At 32.8% G+C, this 23,512-nt stretch overlaps 1 protein-coding gene across 2 annotated transcripts in view; it reads left to right on the top strand.

The window, feature by feature from the left end:
- The first annotated feature begins 5,485 nt into the window (after window positions 1-5,485).
- Window positions 5,486-23,512, top strand: part of LOC149540701 (acyl-CoA-binding domain-containing protein 6-like) — an 85,026-nt gene continuing 66,999 nt past the window's right edge. Inside the window, exons 1-4 of one of the 2 annotated variants that reach the window (XM_089801800.1) lie at window positions 5,486-5,788; window positions 12,669-12,739; window positions 14,320-14,383; window positions 14,524-14,589. In XM_089801800.1, coding sequence (XP_089657926.1) covers window positions 5,630-5,788; window positions 12,669-12,739; window positions 14,320-14,383; window positions 14,524-14,589 — 360 coding nt within the window. In that variant the 5' untranslated portion in view covers window positions 5,486-5,629. Of the gene's footprint in view, window positions 5,789-12,668; window positions 12,740-14,003; window positions 14,056-14,319; window positions 14,384-14,523; window positions 14,590-23,512 lie in introns of those variants that run through there. The other variant, XM_089801801.1, reaches the window with a different exon arrangement.

Raw genomic sequence — 23,512 nt, forward strand, 5'->3', positions numbered from 1 at the left:
ACTCTTCTGCTAATAAACTCTGATCTATTAGGTCATTATGTATCAATAGAATTTCATGGTAAAGTTGATTTAATTTGAATATATTTAATTCCATTTCTTTAATGACCTCTTTTTCTTTCTGACAGTCCATGCAATTCTTGAATTTATTAAGTGAGTGTTGATAACTAATTTGCTCTTCTACTTCTATTTCCCTTGATTTATCCCCATTTTCTTCATTTGTTATTGGTGTAGTTCTACCATCTGGGGATCTTTTTTCAAAAGATTTCCCTCCTTCTTATGATAATGGATTAATTGCTAAATCCATTTCCTTTCTCCTTGTCATCTTGCCTGGGCTCCTTTTAGTTTTTATGTGATGTTTAATGTTATTGGTAATTTGAGATTTGGCTAGGTTAGCATCTAATAATTTGTGTATTTCTCCTGAATATTCTTCAAAAGTTAATTTATATATGGATCGATTTGTAATTATCTTCCTATTTATAGGTTGATTAAGTTCAGATTTAACCAAAACCCTAATCCTGTTAGCTTTATTTGGGTTATCTTCAAATCTAATTACATTTCCTAATGAGTTGCAAATTTTTTTAATGGTAATTTCTTCCATTAATTCTGATGGGATTTCTTTACATTCCATCCATTTAGTCGTTTCCAAATTTTCCATATGATTTTTGTTGAAATTAGGTTGGCATTTTAGAAGTTTAATATGATGACCTTATTAAAATAGTGTATCGGATTTCAAAATTTCTTCCTTGTCCTGATTAGTTCTACACAAGATAAGCCAGAATTTATCTGCAAAAGAGTTAAGGGTACTTACCTTGTCGCCCCAAATCATGGAAATGATGCGTACCAACCTGAATCTCTTCCTTGGTGGACCGTTCCAATACATATAGATGCCTCTATCCTCATAGTCCTTCCATCTTTCATTATTTGGATTGCTTATGATTATTTCTTCATCAGAAGTATGCTAATCAATGGCAATTTGTTTGGGACCAACTTTACTCCTTCCTTTGTGCGATAGTTGATCCATTTTTTGGTGTGGAGGTATGTATACTGATTTTTTGCTTTCAGTATTGTTGATTCGCCTATTTCTCTCATTGGGTTGCTTTAGTGGAGCCTTCAAATTTATAGGAAGATTTTTCGATCGTTTTCCAAGAGGGATTGCATTAACTACTGATATCCATTGGGGCTGTTTAGGGTGCTTCATCTGGTAGGAGTTCTCCTTCAATTTAGATCTAGGGTTAGGCTCTAATTTTGCCACAGAATTAGATTGATAGCAGAAGGATTGTTGCTTTGTACTTTTTCCTTCCCTAACATCTGATTTTTGCCGAATGCGAGTTCAATTTTTCTGGCTGCTCACTGTTTGCCATCCATCTTTATTGTTGTGATGTTGATTTTTGTAGATTTCTGTGATTCGGTTGGTGTGTAGTTGTACAAATGATTTGAAGCTATTGTTATTTGCTTTGTTATTTACTCCTTTCCTTGTTTTTGACTGCGTAAGAACTTCAAATTTATTTTTGGTTGCCAAAGGGGATTGAAGAGTAGTCTTCTGCTGGTATGCTGCCAATTTCGTGAAGGGGTGACTGCAATTGGGATATGATTTCGCTTTTTTCATCATTATGTCACAATAGTTAAAAGAGAATTTTCAGATTTATTTATTATTGCAATCAATTTTCATTAACTTGTCATTAAAAATATTATATCCACCAATTACAATGCAATATTTTAACTTAACATTAGGCAAGAGCCTAAAAGACAATGGTAAATTGTGAGCCTTTTATTGAAGAGGTCTTGGGTTCGAATCTACCTGTGCTTAATAAAATAATAATTAATAATAATTAATCTTGGCTTCGGCCTCTTACCGATCAAAAAATAAAAATAAAACTATGCTAATATACTTATTTAAATCAATAAGTATTGAAAAGTCAAATCTCTTTGTGCATATAAAATATCATGTAATATTATCATGTTATTAATTCAAATAATTTTAAATCATGAATGATTTATTTAATAACATAAATGTATATTATTAGATTAAATATTAATATCAATTTCATTTCTAAAATATTAATTTGACTTCTATTTAAGTCTGATATTAATATTTACTTTTCCCTTAATTTATGATGCAATAAGAGATAACTCAAACTTGAAATTATAATTTAAATTAACTTATCTATAATTTCTCTCATAATATTAAATATTTATAACTGGATAATTATATAGTGAACTCCACTATAGCTTCTCTTAAAATATAACTAAATCACAATTATATATATTTTAATTTGTAACTCCATTTTCATTAATAAATATATAATAAGTTATATCCCACTAAGAGTTTTAAAAGTAATTGATATTAAAAACCACTTATAAGAAAATAAATAGTATTTATTTATTTAATTTTTAAAATAAACAATGTTTTTAAATTTTAATTTAAATTTAATTTTTGAAATTAATAATTAATCATAATTTTTTAATTTATAATAAATAAATAAATCTAAAAATTATATTATATATTATAAAATAAAAATAAATATACAATTAGTATTTTTGCATGTCTTTGATCTCTCAAATCATCAAACCATACTATACTTAGTTTTCTATCTTTAGTATATTTGTTTTGACATGCATGCATAAGTTTAGTTACAACATGTTTTCCTCTCAATTAATCTTTTGCTTTTCCAATAAATTTTCCAACCAAATTATTTTAGATATAAGAAGAATATTTATCTTTATTTAAAAATTTCATTATAATCACATGATTCTAATGACAAATTTAAAGTTGAAACCATAGTTGTTCAATTTATTATTTTCTTCTGATTTTCTATAATCGATTTTTTCTTATATTATAAAGGATTTTAAAATTATACAATCATAATAATTTTTTAGATTGTTCTACAATTTTCCTCAGTCAAGTTTTCTTGACTAATAAGTTTTACTTTTTCAAAATCTACAACATAATTCTTTATCCAAAAATCAATACAATAAATTGATAAGCATTATGCAAGCACCCAAGAAGACACAGAGTAGACAAATCTTTCAAAAATTTTTTATAATGGATTTTCAAACCCTACCTCAAAACTATAGGTAAAATGTGAGACAATCTATGAATGCATGCAAATCCAAACCCTCCAAAACTTTTAACAATTCTTTTAATCTAATTCTGAATTTTGCTTTCCAAACCCCGTGTGTAGAAATGAGCTCGAATATCTTAATAAAGAGTTTAACTCTACCTAGGGTTTTTGATTTTCGAACATGCAAATGCCTCTCCTTAAAATAAACTTTTATTATTTAATCATTTCAAGCACACTTAAAGAACTTTTTAATTAAAATACTCTTTTATTTTCTTTTCCTCCACTTTATTAATCATTGCAAGCACTATTTAAAGCATAATTTATTATTCGAATTAATAATAATAATCAAAACTCATTATTTAAATACAACTCTAAAATTATTATTAATTAAATGTTTATAATAAAACAATATTAAATCTCTAATCTTTTAATATTTTAATTCTCTTTTTATCCAACTTCTTAAATTAGACTTCTAGTTTAAGTCTTTTAAATTAAAGCACATATTTAATTAGTTAAATATTCTCATATTTTAATATTTTCTTTTTAATAAATTTTTTAAAAATAATTCTCAATATTATAGGATTAACTAAAATATTATAATTAAAATATTTACCAAATAAATCAAATTGTCAAATCCACATAAAAACAACATTACCAAAATTGACCACAACTCGAAAGTAAACAACACAAACAAAGACAAAATCATGGGTTTAAAAAAGACGGAAAGTAAGATACATGTCCTCCTTTTCATGACAAGTAATTAGGCTATGGCTAGGATTGGATATGAGCATTATCTTCCCATTCTTACCATTGAGTTATTGCGATAGGGTACACTCATCATGACAATTCAAGAAAGTTGATGCTCGATACCTGCAAATCTGTATAAAATATGAGCATGTACATGTGCATATATATCTAAGTTAAACAAATAATGAAGGTGAGTTGTACATCGTGTAGATCCATACTTCCTGCCTCAACCATATCAAACACGTCAAATATAAATGTAAAACATACACACACACCATACACATGCAAGTATGGGGTAAATATAATAGTAAATCCTAAATATACATAACATCATATTCTAACATGAATATCTCATCATCATGAGGACATACTAAACATCTTTCTAAAACACACCATATGACATCATCATAAAAGTAATTTCATTAACTAATTAAGAGAAATTAAAGCATCATCACTACCATTAGGAAATTGTTACAACCTAACGAAATCAATTACTCAACATATCAAAGTATTGCATTTCAAATATCAAATAAGAACTAACACATCTATAGAAGAGTCATATAGAACTTAACAATCAAGTCTACAATGATAGCAAAGGAGGGGTATTACACAATATATTTAAGAGCTTATATTGATAACAATAATTTGATTTGGGTCTTGTATTTTTATTTCTCCCAAGTTCCACCAATGATGTAGAATTTGGTGTTTTACAAAAAACAATTTAAATTTATGTGTTCAAATAAACTCACTTCTATAGATATTGAAGGTGACTCCAAATTATGTATCAATGTAATTATTTGATATAAGTGTCATGTTGTAAATTCAAGAAATAAACCAATGCAATCTTTTTGCCTCTTGATATTATGATTAATGTCTATATCATTCATATGTATAAGAAAAAAAACTTTCTAGCTGACTATAGTGTTAAAATTGAGGACAAATCACTTAGTTATAATGTCCTCACCAATGACATAATTTAATTAGAATTCTAGTGGAAACCAAGATGGTAGTTTCTTTGTATTATTTAGAATTGGCTTTTGGCTTTGTTTAGAATGGTGAGAGACACTATGATCATAGGTTAACAATGTCAATGCATTTAAGAGCTTATATCAACATGACTAGAAACATTTTATTTTATTTTTTATTTTGTGTTTAATGCCTTTCTTTTATCATCTTTTACCTTCAAGTATCTAGTATTAGATTTTTTTGGTGGTAAGTTATAAGTAAAAATGTTATCAAAAAGATTTAAAAAAAATGAAGTCAAGAAATTCCTCTTGCAAATTATAATTATGAAAAATATTCTTAAAAAATAAATTTTCTTATTGAGACTATATATTAATACATCTTCTCCATAGTATTTTCTATCTTGTGCTTATAGTATATTCCTCTTAAAAATAAATAATTAACTAAATAAACCATACAAAAAAAAAAAATACATTCACTAATATTATAACTCTATTAAAACATTCCGCAACTTCTTAAAAGAATAGAACAGGCATTAAAACACATAGAACATGGTTTATATAGCATTTGACCATATTTTATCACCGTTCACCTAAATTAGTTATACCTAAATTATTTTAAAAAAAAAACAGCTTACGTTAATTAACCTTCTTGGAATATTAAACACTCGCCAAAAATACAAATAAATTATGGCCATTCACACCGAAAAACTTGCTGCTGTTTGCCAGTTTGAAGTTTGCAGTAAATTGGAATAGCTCGATTCAGATGGCAAGTGGTTGACAAAAAGACCAACGTCTGATTTGATAGGGGTCAGATCGAACAAATTGAGCTTTAGGGTTTTAATTTGAAGATCAACAATGGCGACCAGGTCGAGCTCTGGATTGGCGTATCCCGACAGGTTTTACGCAGCGGCTGCATATGCTGGCTTTGGAACATCAGACGATTCTTCTTCAAAAGCTGCCATTTCCCGCTTCAAAAATGAGATCGCATTACTTCTTTATGGACTATACCAGCAAGTAAGATATTAGTTTAGTGCCGAATCTGTAATTCGAAGTTTTTCCGGCATTTTTTCCTTGGATCTGCTTTTCATTTATTATTTTAAATCGTTCATCAGAAGACCTCTGCGAAGTTTATCTCCAATTTAGATGAATTTGGGGAGTTTAAGTGAGATCCGACGATATAATAACCGTCGTAAGTTTTCCATTGTCATATAACATGATTTTATAAAGAAAACAATGTTGATTTTTTTATAGCAATCGAAAAAAGTCTTTGTGTTTTGTCATCAGCATGAAAACGGCAAGTGCGGATTGATGGTTAAGCTCATTATATAGATCAATCTAGAGAGTTACCTTGATGCTTTATTGGGATGTTAAAAGCGGGAAATGGTTGTTTTCGATTTTGATCTGGCTGTTTGTTATATAATTTATGTAGAAAACGAACCCAATTAGTAGTCTTAAAGGTTCATAGGATGTAATAGCAGTGTTAGTAAGAGTGAGAATTCCAGACATTAAATGCATTATTTTGAAGTAGTATTCTTTTGCGGATTATATTCGATATTGATTTAACAGCTGAGGGGCATCTCTTCTGTAAATCGATCCACGAGTTCCGCGACCGATCTTGTCTAGTGGGGCACACGTCACATCCAGCAAGGTGAATGTTATATTTTAATAGTTTATCTCAATTTTAACACTTTATCACTTCTCATGGGGATTTGAACTTGAGGTTCCTCTTCGGAAGTCCAACAATTTAACCATTTGAGCGCATCTCATCGGAAACCAAAATTTTACTACACTTTCCTACTATATTATGTTAAGAGGAGATTTCTGGTGTTAATTGGGCACGCCACAGTAAACATGATGCTGAAAACAACCAAAATTCTCCATTTTATTCAATCATTAGTTCAACAGGTTCACGGTTAATACTTGTACTACATGCAAAAGAGAGATTTTTAAATTTGACTCCTCTTTTTAATTAACGAGATCAGATTTCCACAATCCATGATAGTTATGGTTCTTAGCTTCTGGATTAGTTTGTGTAGAGGATTTTACCATCAACATTTCGAATCACACTACGCGATCCATCATCAGGATCGAATCACACTACATTTACCATTACACCTCTTGCTCTCCCATCCTGATGATGGATCATGTAGTGTTATTTGAAATGTTGATGGTAAAAATCTCTACACAATCTAATCCAGAAGCTAAGCACCATAATCCTCTTTTTAATACTCGTGTTACAGTGTATCGGTAAATGTCGATTGTCTTTGGCAGTATTGCCTGCGGAAAACAAACCCAATTCTTTGTTGTTTTTATTAATTGCCGTAGCAGGGTCGTGGTTAACAATAATACTAAAAATAAGAGCAAGGAATTAAAAACTGGCTGCTTATTTTTATTGTTGTGGAGGAGAATTTCTGTCCCTAGTCAAGCCTGCTAAGTTAATGATATGTTGATGGTAAATTACTTCAATAGTATCATCATAAGTGGTAGCATTGCTGACAAGAAAGGGTAAGAGATTTTAATCTTGATTGTCAGGCTCTACATTTATGCTAGAAGAGATTTAAAACTCTGACTCGGGTCCTTTTAGAAACTTAAGTTTAAAATTAAAATTGTCTAGTAAGTGATAGCATGCAACAAGAAACGAGGAGTTTGGAAGGTTGCCTTTTCTTTTTGCACACTTATGTTGTGACAGGATTTTTGATCTTGATCTGGTAGTTTGTAGCAAACAGTAGGTGGAAAAAATAGTCACCACTAACTGTGATTATTTATTCAATAGTGTCTAATGATTTCAACAAGCGCTGCTTGGGCCCTTTGACACTTTTTACATTATTTAGAGGTTATATTTTTCCTAATTTAGTCTCTTTTTGTAAACATTATACGGAAAACAAATTAACTCTCTATCTTATTCTTTAATTAGTTAACTTTAGTAGGGTCATAATAAGCACCAACTCTGCAAATAACAGCAAGGAGTACAAAAACTGATTGCACTTTTTAGCATGTATGTTTTGGGATATATTTTGTCCTGATATGGTCCCACGTAGTAGGCAATTTTTTAACGAATACTAATTCATTGTTAGTCAGTTCTTAGTTTAACAGTATTGCATTGGATTCCCAGCAGGCGAATCAGAACAATGAATTTGATGATCAAATTCTCTTTTTGACATTTATGCTAGAGAAGAAGTTTTCTATTGGAAACACTGAGAGCTTTATATTTGAAGCATTATATAAACAAACGTACACAAAACAAGTCATACAATAAAAAATGACTGGTTGGCATTCACAGCCCATATATCCAAGTGAGAAACTAGAAATGATAAACACATCAATCAAAATCACCAAGAACACACAACCACACCAAGAGGAGGAGGAACAGTCATCTTGTTGGGGAATCAACCAAGGGGAAGGCTTTAGGAGGGAGGATCAGGGAACTCTCAGCCATCTTGAATCTTGGATTTCAGGCTCAATTGACACTCCCTAGCAATGCATTTTGGTCAACATGGTTGCAGAACTTAAATCAAGATTTATGTTGATAACTATGTTACATTCCTTATTTCAATCATATTTTTGGTTTTAAGGCAATTAAAAAGGGGACATTGCAGTTGGTAGGAGAACATTGTTCTTGTTAGCTTGAGGGATGAATGATTGTGGATGCAACCTAGCCAAAGAGTTCGAAGGGCCTTGGAAGAGAAAAGAAGAAACTTGTATCTATTCATAACACCATTCAAACCAATACAGGCCTTGGAGAGAGAAAAAAAAAAACTTGTATCTGTCCATAACACCATTTAAAACAATACAATGGGCAGACAAATGACAAACAGATTGAGGGTTTTCATGGAGTGCCATGAAAAAAAAAACTCAAGCTCTCATGAATCAAAATGAAAAAATGACAACTACTTCTCCAAGCAATCCAAAATACGAACAGCAATAATCCTAGATCCAACCAAACCAATGGGAGGGTTTCCAGCTCTAATCATTTTGAAAAGAATAGTTCACCACTAAGGTCAACTCAAGGATGTGTAGACCCTCCTTTATACCATTAAATGGGCTAGATAGAGAAGAAGAAGAAAATAATGAATGAAATAATTAATTAGAAGAACTCTTTGAATCATATTCAAGATTTGACCTTGAAATGAGGAGAAACATTCCATTTAGAGAGTTTTGTTAGGCCGGATCAAGAATTAACCATTGAAGGGAACGGGTCAACTTAATAAAATCCTAGATCATAAAGTAAGCAAAATAACTCTTTCTGATTTTGATGGGCTAGGGAATGTCACTACTCATTCATGGTTCCAAAAATTGGATATTACCCCACAATGGAAGAAGATGCATACATTTGGAGGGGGTTACTCACAATTGGTGGCACCATGGTTTGCTTACGCAAGGGCATTAAAACATAGCATTGTGTGATGACTTTACATACAAAATCATTGACATATTTGATCAAAAGCATTTGGAGAGTCATTCCAAAAATTAACCCAATTAAGGCAAGAACGGACCACGGAGGACTGTGTGATAGAATCACAAAGGCTTTTTATCTTGGTTACTAAAATAAGTGAAAAGAAGACTCACATACCTACTATGGAGGGACTATTGGAATTGATCAAGGGCCTTGTAAGTGCCTTTGATCTTACCACTCTCCAAGGTGCAATCCTAAGAGCCCTATGACTTGATACTGCTGAAACAAGGGCTAAAGGTTACTCTAAAAATACATCATCAAGAGATAAATCCTTCTATAAGGAAGAAAAGCACCTAAAGACAACCATGAAAGTTTTTGGAAAGAAAATTTATGTTACAAGTGCAAGGAAAATTGGGAGAATGGACATGTTTTCAAGTGAGAAGAGCCTGAAAAGAAAGGCTTTTGCTTCAAGGAAAAACACAAATTGAAGTTGGAACATATATGAGAAAAAAGAAGACAAGTACACAATAGAGATACATTATCTGACAAGGAAGCTGGAGATGAAGAAAAAGAGAAAAAAAGAGAAAATCCAAGCAAAAGAAAAATGTGTGATGAAGAAGATCTTGAAAGCATCCTGTCAAAGAAGCAAGGACAGTAAACAAATGGTGACAATCATTTGGAAATCCAAATTGAGGTGGGTTAATAAGGAGCTTTGGTGTGGAGCAAATCTAGTAGTGGCAATGCCCTTAATCTTCAAGATCTAGAAGCAAATTCCAACCATTCTCAGCAAGTAATTTTTTTCAATATCTCAACAATCATATGTGGGTGAGAATGGAGATGCATTTGGGAGAACCAATATAGGTCTCTCCTCTAAGCACACTTCCGAGTTGGATGGAATTGTCTTGGCTGGATTTTCCTACCACTTGTGGCCCAAGGGTTCAAGTTCTCTTTGTTGGATGCTTTGCGTTCTTTGGCTTAGTGGTGTACAGCCTTAGGCACCTTTGTGTTATCCTCTCCAATCTCCATGATGGTTGGTTTTGGGAAGTGAATAAACAATCAAAGGAATGGAAAGAAATCTGTTAATGAGAGGTGGTAGACATAAGTTCCTTGGAATTATTTAGGCTATCCCAAGGGATGGAATCATCATGGTGGATGTTCTTGTCACTTGTGGGCTAAGAGGTAAGTTGTCTTGGTCAAGTGCGGGCTGAATATTCTTTCTGTATGACTTGGGTTGCCTTGAAATAAGTAGACCACCCTAAGGGATGGAATCATCATGGAATGTTCCTAGTGCTTGTGGGCCAAGGGACAAGCTGTCTTGGTTAGGCACTGCACGCTTTTCGGCTTAATTAGGGTGAATAATAACTGAGCACACTTTGTGGGTTTCCTCTACAAATCCAAAATATGTTTAATTGTGGGAATTGAAATGATTGGTTATTGCATAACTTATCTAGAATAAGATGATTATTGTTAGGTATGTATAGGTTAAGATAATTATGGACATATATGTATACATATCTATATTTGTTGATTAGATCCTAACCCTAAATAGAAATAATTTGTCTTATGAAATATACTTCAAATATAATCTAATATCATTGCTGGACCTAAACGAGGATTTCTGTTTATAAATATATTACATTCCTCATTTCAATTAAATTTGTGATTTTAGGGCAATTTCAAAAAGGGGATATTACAATTACTATTTTAGTAGATGCTTTCTAACTTTACCCATTTAGAGGCTTGTTTAGTACAATTCCTTCCTAGGGTATGTGCTCTATCTGCTTTGAATTATGGCCTAAGGAAGTTCTGCAAGCTGTTGCAAAGTCTCTTCAAGATATCATATTTGTCGATTTAAGTGCATCTTTTTGTACTGGACTTTTTGTTCGTAACTTAAACTTTGAGGAAAAATGTTCAGTAATAGGTATCTGAAATTTAGGAAAAGACAGGCAAATATTTTTTAGAAGTGCCGGCCTTTAATCAAAATGAAGATAATGTCACCAGTTTGTTCCTCTGGAAGCATAATTTTGCGAGGGTCATTTAGTATTCTGAACTTGACTAAGCAATTTAGCAACTGTTCTAAAATATCTACAGATAGGGGTTATGCAAGGAGATGAATCTGAGATATCTGTGTCCATAGTAAAAGTCCGTGCACTATCTTTGCTTATAAATGTGGTCAAAATAACAAGTTTCATTCATTATATCTACAAGCCTCTCTTAAAGCTAGTGTGATATTATGTCGGGATTTTGCATGTGTATATCAAAGTGTGTTACAACTGACATTTTTGTAAATTTCAGGGAATGTAGGCATTTCAGAAAGAAAAAAATAAATCATATTAACATCTGCAGATGACCAAGAATAGGTCAATGAGAATCATGAGACGGTAGGATACTATAGCGAGTTCTTGGAAGAGAAGAAAGGTACCACCAAGGGGAAGAACAAAGGTAGGGAAGCAGAAAACTTCAAAATACAAAATAACAGGGAACTCTTAAAGCAAGTGAGGCTAAGACAGGGGACAAAAAACTGAGTATCATTGATTATCACCATCTGGACTAGAAATGGCAAAGTTGTCTGTGCCACTATTGATCAGTGTGAAGGGACCAGTACCAGATCTGATAATTTTTTGAGGACTGAAATAGGCACCCTGTAGTGAAAGCTCATAGTGTACATCTGGCCATGACTTGAGAGATGGCCAGAGGGGAGATGATCTAAGGCAACAAGAGGAAGCAGGGCTCTGCTGTTGAGAAATAGGAGCAATATGCTCTTGAGAAGTCTTATAGTTTATTATAAGTTAATACAAGTTTTTATGACTATTAACATGAGGGAGTTAATGGTTATAATTTTATTTTCTCCGAGTATTTTAAAAAGTTAAATGTAGCTTCCTAAGAAAAATGTTAAGAAAGAGTAATGATTAAATTAACAATGTTAGCTATTTACCGTGCAGTTATAATATAATTTTTGATTGGAATTGTTTTTCCACTGTAGGTGAAAACTTCCATGGACATCACAACAGTCCTATTTATGTGGTTCGTAATAGATTGAACATATCACATGGCACAATCATTAATATTAGCAGTTTTATAAGTGACAATCATCTGGATAATTTTCAGTTAAAACACTGAAAAAAGTTCAAATTGTTTTATTCAATTGCACCTTTTAATAGATTGAATTAAATACATATTAAACATTTGCATGTGTTTAAGAATGAAGTCTTCAGGTGTTTTGATATTTGTAGCTGAGTTTTGAGATATTGTAACTATATTTGCCCTGTTCTCTCTGATGATTGGTGATGGAGCTTATCTGAAGTATGATTCAAAAATTGTAATCAGTGCTTTCAAAATTTCAGCTACAAAATTTTCAATATGTTTGCAAGGATAACGAGTTCATGTTTGTAGTTTATGCATGAACATGATAATTATTCTACCCAAGGTTTTAGGGACCAAAGACTTTTTTGTTCTCTTCTATTGTTGTTGTTTTTGTAACAGATTCACTCTTGTTTACAGGCGACTGTAGGACCTTGTAATATTTCTAAACCTCGTAGCTGGAATCCAATTGAGCATAGCAAATGGACAAGGTGAATACTTTTCTTGCTTATTTGATTTCAAATTTTAGTAAATATGCAAATTGCAATTACTCTGTACATTGTCAAGTTATGAACACATTGCATCCTAGTTATCAAGATGTAATGCTTTTGAATTTCCCCTTGTGAGATAAATATATTAAACTGATATTATTGATATGGCTTTGGCTAATAAGTTTCATTTGGAAAGATTCGGTTTACTACCAAACTTTTTACAAGTGAATTTTCAAGAATAAAAGTTTTGAACAGTAAATAAGTTGAATGAAAAGAAGTCACTTCGTTTGAATATGCTTTTGTAAGATAAATATATTAAAATGATATTGTTGATATGACTTTGGTTAATAAGTTTCATCTGCAAAGATTTGATTTACATCCAAACTTTTCATAGAGTTTGGAATCAAGATTAGAAGTTTTGAATAATGAATAAGTTAAATGGGAAGAATTGGCTTTGCAAGCTTCCAAAGGGGAATTTCATGCCAAATTGATGTGATGTGGCTGTGAATCTTGTCAACTAATTGACCCTTTTACAAGCACCTGAACTAACGAATAGTTCATTTATGTAGATACACTCCTGTCCTACCAGAATCACACCATTTTGTCATGTAAAGAATCTAATTGTCTCTTGGTTTAGTATTGTGTGGGAAAAAGTAAAGTCTTACCAAATAATATAGTGCTAACTTTAACTGAAAGGTGTATTAATAAGAATGAGTTTGTTTTAGCATACGCTTGCTTTTTACATTCAAGTTGGAATTTTGACTTTAAGTTTTTTCTGTCCACCAAAAAAGCGCTCCATGCTATCCTCACAGAATTCCAAGAATGACTTCTGGAATGACTTTCCTTAGTATCACATTGATATGAGCATGACACAGTTTAAAGTTTGGGTAAAACGGGTGCTTCTCTTTTTCTTGTTTTCATGACAAATATTTGACCATGGAGCATTTATAAATATATAAAAAATGGAGCAGTGACTTTAATTGTGCTGTATTTAAATATCTCCCTTTTGTCATGTTAAGAATCTAGTTGTCTCTATGTCAACCATCGTGTGAAAAAAAAGTATTGAAGTCTTTTACAATGCTATAGTGATACCTGTAGCCTAAAGTTATGATAATGAGAACGAACTTTTTGGCATGCTCTTTTGTTTTCACATTTTGCTTTGGTTTTTTACTAAAACGTATTTTCTGTCTACCAACAAAACTCTTGATGCTGTCCTCACAGAAATCCAGGGAAGATGTTTGGAATGACTCACTAGTATCAGTGTACAGGCATGACAAAGTTTAGTTTGGGTAGAGCAGGACACTTCATTTTTTCATGTAAATATCTGATGGATTGTATTCACATATCTGAGTGGAGACTTATTTATATATCAGAGAATTTTATCTTCCTCTTCTATTTCAGTTGTATACTTTCACATTTATTTGAACTTCATTTTGAGGGGACTTGATATTTCTGAAAAGGTCCTTGATATGATTATTCTTCACCATGGCCAAACTAACATTCATGAACATTGGTCATTTTCACTTTATTCCACAGTTCAATAAGAATTTATAATTACTATATTGTGTTTCTTTCTACAGCTGGAACGGGCTTGGAAATATGGCTTCCACAGAAGCAATGAGGCTGTTTGTTAAGATATTGGAGGTGATTATTAACTTATTAGCATCCAATACTTCAACTTGCTATTAGGAATGATTGTTTTATTAAATTATTTATCTGCAATGCTTGTAATCAACAAAGGCCCGCAGTTTGTAAGACCTATTTAACTGTTTTGTTTGTTTTAGGAAGAAGACCCTGCATGGTATTCAAAGGTGCCAGATCCCAAACCTGAGCCAACAATGGAAATAGAAGTAAGTTTCATATATGGTTGTATGAGCAATCTACATCTTGTGTTTTATGCACAAGCTGACTTAATACTTGTGTATTCTGAATTCTTTCATTTAGATCAATTCTCTCTCTTTTATTTATACACTTCTTTCAACATTAATCATATATATTAAATTAATAATTTTATAGGCATGATTTGACTAGCAACCCATCCTTAGGGGAAGATGGCTTCTCTGTGAGAAGTCATGATGAATCTCTTGCAAGGAATGTAATAGCCTGCTTCTTCTATTTGTGGATTTAGTTATGATCTAAACTTAGCATATAGACATTTGGGCTGGTTAAATGCAGAGTAATGAGAATTGATGTGATTTGTCCGATTCGACTTGACCCTCCCAATTTTTCATAACTTGTTGAATTGCCTTGGCGATTTTCGAGACATAAATTGCCTAAATTGCTGGTTTAGGCAATTTTGGGCAATTTTTGCCTAAATTGCGGAGTTTGTGCCTCATGACTCGGCCAAAAAAAGAAAAAGCAATTTTTTTTCTGATTCCAAGTTTTGGTTCTTTGGTCAAATGTATTCTTAAATATTTGTGCTGAAAAATTCTTGATGATGGCTGCATTATACATGTGTACTTTTTACAGGATTAGGTGCCTGGTCCAACAACTTTTCAGAACTTCCACCCACTTGTATCGCTTTTATTCTCATGTTGGTGGGCATTAAACTCGAATGAACTTTAGCAAAGCACAATCCTATTGACAATATATATTTATTGATTTTGTTTTGTGTTTTTATCAAGAGACAGATGCATGGAATAATAAATACAAATCAATTTTAAGTAGAATCTTTGATCAGTTTTGGGGGCTTCTTTACACATTTATAGCTCCTGAATAGATTTATTTTGAATTGGCTGGATTTTGTTCCCTATACTGTTATAGCAATGCGATCATTCTTTTGAGAGCTTAATCCAACTTTATGAATAACACTGTTGCCACATAATTAAGAATAGGTTAGTATAAAGTACACATAAGATTTGAATAGGTTAACACAACACAAACACAAACACAAATATTAATTATAAACTGAATATCAGACTCTTTACAAAGCCACACGCTATGCTTTATCTCTGATAGAAAACTTGAAAATTTGTCAAAGTGTTGCCCAAGTTTCAGTCATAGTTGAGCAATACATTATTTCTTGGCTAGGTGGTTAGGTTTTGGGAGGGTTTGTTATGCATTTTCCTGATGAGAAGAAGAGTTGGATGTTTCTAATGATTCATAATTCCTTGCTCTTAATCATGTCTAAGACAAAGATTCATGTTGAGAAGCAATTTTTCATCTTAGAAAGTTTCTAAATTCCATGGTCAAAGATTTATATCCAGAGAAAGATACGTTGTCATCGGTATATACATAGTGAATGTAGCAGAGGACATCGAAGATTGAGGCTAAAGATTAATATACGGATCACAAACACAAGTCAAAAGGAAAATCAGTTGATTTGAATACAAAACAAACACTCAAAATGTAGAAATGATGAAGAACGCGGTCAAAGTTGGCCAAGACCAAAGAGGAAATCGAATCGATGAATCAAACACATCTAATTGTCCACATCCCCAAGTTGAAAAGTCAATCGAGCAAAATAATGCAGTTTCATTGGTCAGTTGAAAAGTCAAAATCTTATGTGTTAGTTGGGCCCCTTTTTGTAAGATCATGCATGTTCTCAGTCGTTGGATTGTAAAGATCAACACTCGCTGCACGTTCGCAAATGATTTAAGATAATCCAAGGATAACATGGCAAAGCTGCAAGAAACCCATGTTCGCAAGGTCACAAAGGGTTAGTATTAACCTGGGGTTGAAGTTGCAAAGAGTCGGAAAGCTAAGGATAGCATGTTCACATGGTATTCAGATTAACTCAAGCTCAAGGTCACAAAACCACGAAATGTCAGAGATGACCACTGGGAGCAAGATCGCAAGGTGTTGATGTTAAGTTTTAAAAATAAGTTGCGAGCTTGCGAATGAAGTCAAAGTCAACCTAGAAGTAGGTATCGCACCGTCGCATCGAATGAAGATATCGTATGAATCATAGCTGCGGTGTTGCAACATGTCAGATTTCAAAAGATCAACGGTGGGCACTTGCCCGCTTACCGGAGATGCACAAAGTTTAGACAATGCGGGAAAGTGACCATTTGACATGTGGAATGATGGACCGGCGCGGAGGAAGTTATGGAGGAAAATCATAACATTTTAATCATAATCATTGATTTAAGATCGATGGACAGAAATTGAAAATGCGATGACCGTCAGAATATGAAATATATGGATTTGGTGCGAAACAACAAAAGATGCAGAAACAATGATATTTCACAGAATTTTTTGATATTGCAGGAAGCCAAATGGTCATCGAGTGTTTTAGAAGCACCGTATATCCAGAATCACTTATGGAGAAGATATCACATGTTCATATGACTGGATATTTTGGTTCATGAGGGAAAAAGAGGGAATATATATATATTTTTGTTGATTGCTATTATAACTTTAAATATTATAGTCTTGAGTTATCTGCTATAATTCACCAAGTGACTAACATTCTTAGCACTCCCTCTTTAGCAATTACGGAATTTTAAGCAATATTAAAAAAAACTAATTTCCACTTAAATGTGGTAAATGATTTTACGTTATGGTGTCCGGCAATATCTGACCCGAAGAACCATAACAACTCATGGTGTCTGGCAATATCCGGCCCGAAGAACCATGAGGTGGCTATCAAGGTGTTCGGCAAAATCCAACCCGAAGAACTAAGATAACACTTTGCTCCAACAAGTTAATGTTTGGAGTTGGATCAACTATTTTATAAAGTCCTCACCTTATAATAGTGATCCTACACATATGAAAGATCGTCACTTTTCATTACACAAGTTTGCAAACAATTTTAATTATTCATGAATATACAATATACAATAGTAATGAAATGTAGGTTTTGATCATGAAGCATGGCTTTTGCAGATTCGACAATGGTTCTATTCTTTCTTTTTGCTACACCATTCTGTTGAGGATTATATGGTACCATATACTCCCTCTTAATCCCGACAGAGGTGCAAAACTATTTGAATTTATCAGAAGTGTATTCACCCCCCATTGTCTGATCTTAGTGTTTTTATTATTTTTGATGTTTGATTTTCTACCAAAGCTTTGAACTCTTTAAATTTTGCTAGAACCTCAAATGATTCCTTGATTTTTAGAAAATAGATTTAGGTTTTTTTGGAAAAATCATCAATGAAGATTATGTAGTATGACAATCCTCCTAGTGAAAGTGTAGGCATAGGTCCACATAAATTAGAGTGGATCAGTTCTAAGATTGATTGATTTTTGTTTACTAGGAGGAAAAGTTTTTGTTATATTTTTTCCTAGAGCACATCCTTTACAAATATTTATATGGTTGGAATTTAATTTAGGTGTTCTAGTGGTGATTTTTCCTATATTTGGTAGTGTACCGAATCCAATATGCTCGAGCCTTCTATTCCATATTTCATTTGAAATTGTTGATTCAAGACTTAAGAGCTAGTTTTTGAGTATTACATAATTTATATAGGGTTCCATCTCTAATCCCTATGGTAATGACATTCTTTAGGTTGGTGGTTTTAGGCCAATATAAAACTGTCTTCATTGAAGGTAACTTGATACCCTTCATCAACAAGTCCGAAAATGGATACTAGATTTCTTTCTATACAGGGTACGAAAAGAACATTTTTCAATTTTAGAGTAACCACAGCTCTTAGTTGTATAGAACAGGTCCCTATTCCTTTTACTGGATAAGTGGAGTTGTCTCCAATGGTAACTCCTTGAGTGATATAGTCTCCAAAATTTTCAAACTTATCTTTGAATCTTGATATATGACGAGATGCACCACCATCAATTATCCATACATTTTCATCCCTTTTTGTTTTTGCCAAGGAGGCTAGAATTTTCTCCCTTTCTGGACATTGTCTGAAGGTGTGATCGACTTTCTCACACTTTTAACATTTGACTTTGGGGAAATCATAATTTCTTTTGTAATTGTTTCCTTTTTGTTTATTATATCTCTTTCCTTTGAATTTCCTCTTCTTTCCTTTGTTATTAGAGACAGAAAAAAGTGCCTGATTTTCTCCCTCTTGATTTGAAATGATGCCTCTTGAAATTAACCTTGATTCTTCTGATGTGCAGTCATTTTTAAGTTGAACAAAAGGTGGTATTGAAGGTCTACTTATAACTTGAATGAAAGATTCCCAAGATATAGGTAATCCTACGAGTGCTATTATAGATAGTTCTTGATCTTCTACTTGATTTTTAATTGAAGATAATTGATTTTTTATTTCTGATATTCTTTCGAAGTAGGATGATATTGCTTCTCCTTTATTCATTTTTGTATTCATGAGTTGATTTTTTAATGTAAGTAATCTACTTGAGTTGTTGATCTCAAAAGTATCTTTAATTGTTTTAAATACTTCAAATGCCTTTTTTAGGTTTGATATGGACGGAAGAATATGATCCTTTATTGAATCAACAATTATCTTTTTGGCTTTGTTGTTTCGTCTTTTCCAAATAGCTTTTTTTGCTTCATCTTCAGGTATAGAAATGTTTGATTCAATTAAAGTTTCTAGTTCCAATTCTTCGAGTATGGTAGTAATTCTAATTTTCCAAAGGAAGAAGTTTGCAGCTTCTTCTAATCTATCCTCAAATCTAACATTGTTTGACATGATTTTGATTTTATTAACAACCTCTACCAAGTTGGCTCTGATACCATGTAAAGTTCGAATTTGGTGGAGATTGTATTTATATATAATTAGTTTGTAATTGTGAATATGCTTATATATATATATATATATATATATATATATATATATATATATATATATATATATATATATATATATATATATATATATATATATATATATATATATATATATATATATATATATATATATATATATATGTCACTTCCTTGCAAGAATTATGGTAATAACCAGTAATTTATGTCAATAATATTAATGCTTCCGATTGTAAAGAAGGACTGCACTGTGACTTGGTTGCAGACTGCAGTAAGTGCTTGAAGTGGTTTAGAATAGAACAGTGCCATTTTTATTGTTGTCTTTATCCAACTCCTGCACGGCTAGTTATATTGAGACTGCACAGGTATAAGTGAAGGGGCATGGCTACGTAGGGTCATGACCCTACGTGGCATAAGCCACGTAGAGTCATGACTCTACATAGTCATGCTTTGCACCCGATAGAAACCAAGACATCGTTGGCAGATTACTTTTAATAGTTAATCACCGAAGTTAGTGCAATCTATAATATTGGAAGGTAATAGTATTAATATGAATATATATACTTTATATAAATACAATCTCCACCAAATTCGATCTATAAACTTTACAAGCTGTACCTAATCAATTCAGAGGGCAGTGATAAAGTATATACACTGACCCAGTTGTTGGTAAACATCCTTTTGTCTTTATAAGCATTGGGTATCAAAGAGTCAAGATTATCAAATCTAATAGGAGGACAAACTGTTAACTAACACAAAGTAATTCAATCCTTGGCACACATAATGAGACAATTCAATAAACATTTACATGCAAGTTAGATGTATTTAATGCCATTGGATGAGTAATGAATTTGAGATTAGAGAAATATTGAAAATACGATAAATAGTAACTCTAGCAATGCACAAGAAGGGGAATTGCAATTCATTAAATTAAGTTCAAGAAGACACATGTAACACTATTAGCAATAATTGCTCGAAAATAAATGAAATGAATCAATTGCACTCCTATCCTAACTGCAACTGCCGCATGGTTTACAAAATTAGTTTAACCCTCTAAGCCTAATATAATTTCATGTGGTTGACAATTCAACTAATGATTAAAATCTAAGATACTGATTCTCTCCAATTTTCCCTGGATGCTGATTTTGATGTGCACAGATGCACTGATGTGTTTGGGTTCTACATTGATGCTGTCAAGAAGCACATCTTGGGATTGTGGGTTCTCTTTGGATGCACTGAAGAGAATCTAGAGAGAACCCACAGTCCCAGGATGTGCTTCCTGGGAGCATCTTGAGAGGATCTAGGTGCCTCTGAGAGAACTTGCATCCAAAAGGCATTTTAGACGCCCAAAGTGACTATTTTTGCATGTGTTTAATTGCTTAAATTATTTTTTTGCTCCTTTTACTCCTAAACCCTAAGATGACCCTAAAAGAGGCCATTCGTTGTTCATTCTTCTCATTTTGTTGGCCACAGGGCTCTTTTCTCATTTGGTCTCCATTTTGGCATTTCGAAAGCAAGGTCATTCTTTTTGATGAAGATCATTTGTAGGGTGTCAGATAGCTTTTACAAAGAACTTCTAAGCATCTAAAGTAAGCATTTGATCCCATTCATGAGTTCTTTTACTGATTTTTTTGAGACGATGATGAACTTCTCAAGTTTTGGAAGAATTTTTACAAGTTTATATCCTTTTTTTTAAAGAAATGAAGAAAGAAGTTTAGCTATCTTTTTTAATGTTTTTGTATCATATTTTTGCAATTGTATGCCTGATGTTCATAGTTTATTTCTAATTTTTTGTAAAATTTCTTATTAGATTTATAGTTTGTATTGTGTGAGAATGGCCACTATTGATAGTTAGAGTTCAGCAACAAGGTAAGGTGAATGAAGTGATACTTCAAAATGATGTAGCATCTCCATTATAGAGATATACCACAAGATTATCATAGTTTATAGGAGGTGGGTCGTACATTTGGAAATGTTATCTGTGTCATAGTAAACCATTCAATAACTCGTATTCTCAGGTCAAAGCTCATTTTATTGGCCCTAGTGGTAAAGCAATAAGATTGTGCAAAGGAAGAAAAGATGGAAAAAAGGTGTGCGATGCACTATCAGTAGGATTTATAAAAGAACAAAAAGCTGCTAATCATTTAGTTAACAAATCAAAACCAATTTTTTATTAACCTTCTTCTGGAAAGAGCAAAATGAAATTGCTCACTGATCGTGTTGTATCCTCGAAACAACCATTCTTGCATGTATCTGTATCAGGAGAGGAAGAGGATGAATTTGAAGCTATTACCCGCAAAAGAGGTTGGTTGGATTACATATTTATAATGGAGGCAAGAGAGCTTGTTCATCAAGCAATGCACGTTGCCTTTATGCCAATGGTCTTTATTTCAACTTGGTAAGATCGCCATTTTGGAAGAAAATGGTCGCAACCATCCTTAAAGTGCCGATTGATTACACGAGTCCTGGGTATGAAAAGGTGCGTACTATTTTGCAAAAAGAAAAGGCTTTTATAGAGAAAGCTCTTCAACCAATTAAAACTTCTTGGAGAACTTCCGATATAACTATTGTGTCTGATGGATGGAAAGATACAAGAAATCGACCATTGGTTAATGTGATTGCAATCTCCCCTAGACAATGTTTTTGAGAGTGGTTGATTGTGAAGAAGTTAAGGATTTACAGTTCAGTTATAGAATTCTCTTTGTGGCAATAGAGATGGTGTATAGTGAGAATGTGGTCTAGGTGGAAAGATAATGCCAAAAACTGTTGGGTTATAGGTGCTTTGGTTGAGAGTCAGTACAACCATATTTTTTGGACCGTACACTCTCTCAACTTGGCCATGCAACGAATCGGCACCCAAATAGATTGGGTGAAGCAAATATACCAAGAGGGAGAGAATATACAAATGTTTGTGACAAAGCACCACATGTCACAATCCATATTCAGATCAATCTCCAAGTTGGAGGTGTTGAAGGTAAATTCAAAATTGTAATTAGTTAGTTTCATTTATTTATTTAATTTGAATAAGTTCTATATTCATGTTCAATTATCAAATTGTATATAATGTTGCTTAATATTTATTGTCATATTGTTAACTTGCTTAGGTTGTTGAGCCTTGAGTTGTTTCTCATACTGTTGTTATGAGATAACTCCTCAAGGTGCAGGGGGCATTTAGTCAAATGTTTATTTCTAGCCAATGGGGTATATGTAAGGCTTCAAATACAGGGAGAGTCCAAAAGGTCAAGGCTTTGGTCTTGGATGACAATTAGTGGGCTTTTGTGCAATTTGTATTGGATTTCACTAAACCTATCATGACTATGCTACGCTTTGCTGATATAGATTCGCCTTGCTTGGGGGATGTGTATGATGGCATGGACACCATGGTAGAAAAGGTAAAGCTTTCCATACAAGCACATGAGAATGACTCCACAACATGTGAAGCCTTATGTAATACGGTGGAAGCAATCATTCATCATCATTGGGAGAAGATGACTACCCCATTGCACCTCCTTGCATATGCCTTATCTCCAAGGTACTATAGCCACGAAATACTTGCTATGCCGGATAGAGTTGCACCATATGTTGATGAAGAAGTTACTACTAGGTGCTTTAATACATTTGCAAAGACTCTTCCTAGATGATAAAATCCAGACAAAGGTGAGGCTAGAATTTGGCTTATTTTCTCTAAGATCAAAACTTACTCCATATGCATTAAAGTACCAAAGTGACATGGGACCTATCACATGGTGGTACATCTATGGTCTACCATTCAAGCATTTACAACCTCTTGCAATCAAGGTCCTCTCACAAGTAAGTTTTTTGCTTTTGTTTAACGTCTATATTCTACAATTTAGTGTAACATTTTTTTATTTTCTTTTCATTTGTATGTTTAATTTATGAACACTATCTAGGTTTCAAGCTCTTATGCTGCTGAATGGAATTGGAGTACATACTCCTATATCCATTCAGTGAAGTGCAATGGGTTGGGCTCAAAGAAAGCTAAGAATTTGGTTTATATACATACCAACTTGCATCTTTTGTCACATAAGGAGGATCGATACAAGAAAGGGTCAACCGAGCTTTGGGATGTAGCCCTTCAATGTGCAAACTTGGATGCAATGTTACATGATTTTGCTACAATC

This window comes from Cupressus sempervirens, chromosome 9 (genome assembly GCF_028749045.1).
Source record: "Cupressus sempervirens isolate cs-2001-9-10 chromosome 9, ASM2874904v1, whole genome shotgun sequence".
Classification (NCBI taxonomy): Eukaryota; Viridiplantae; Streptophyta; class Pinopsida; order Cupressales; family Cupressaceae; genus Cupressus; species Cupressus sempervirens.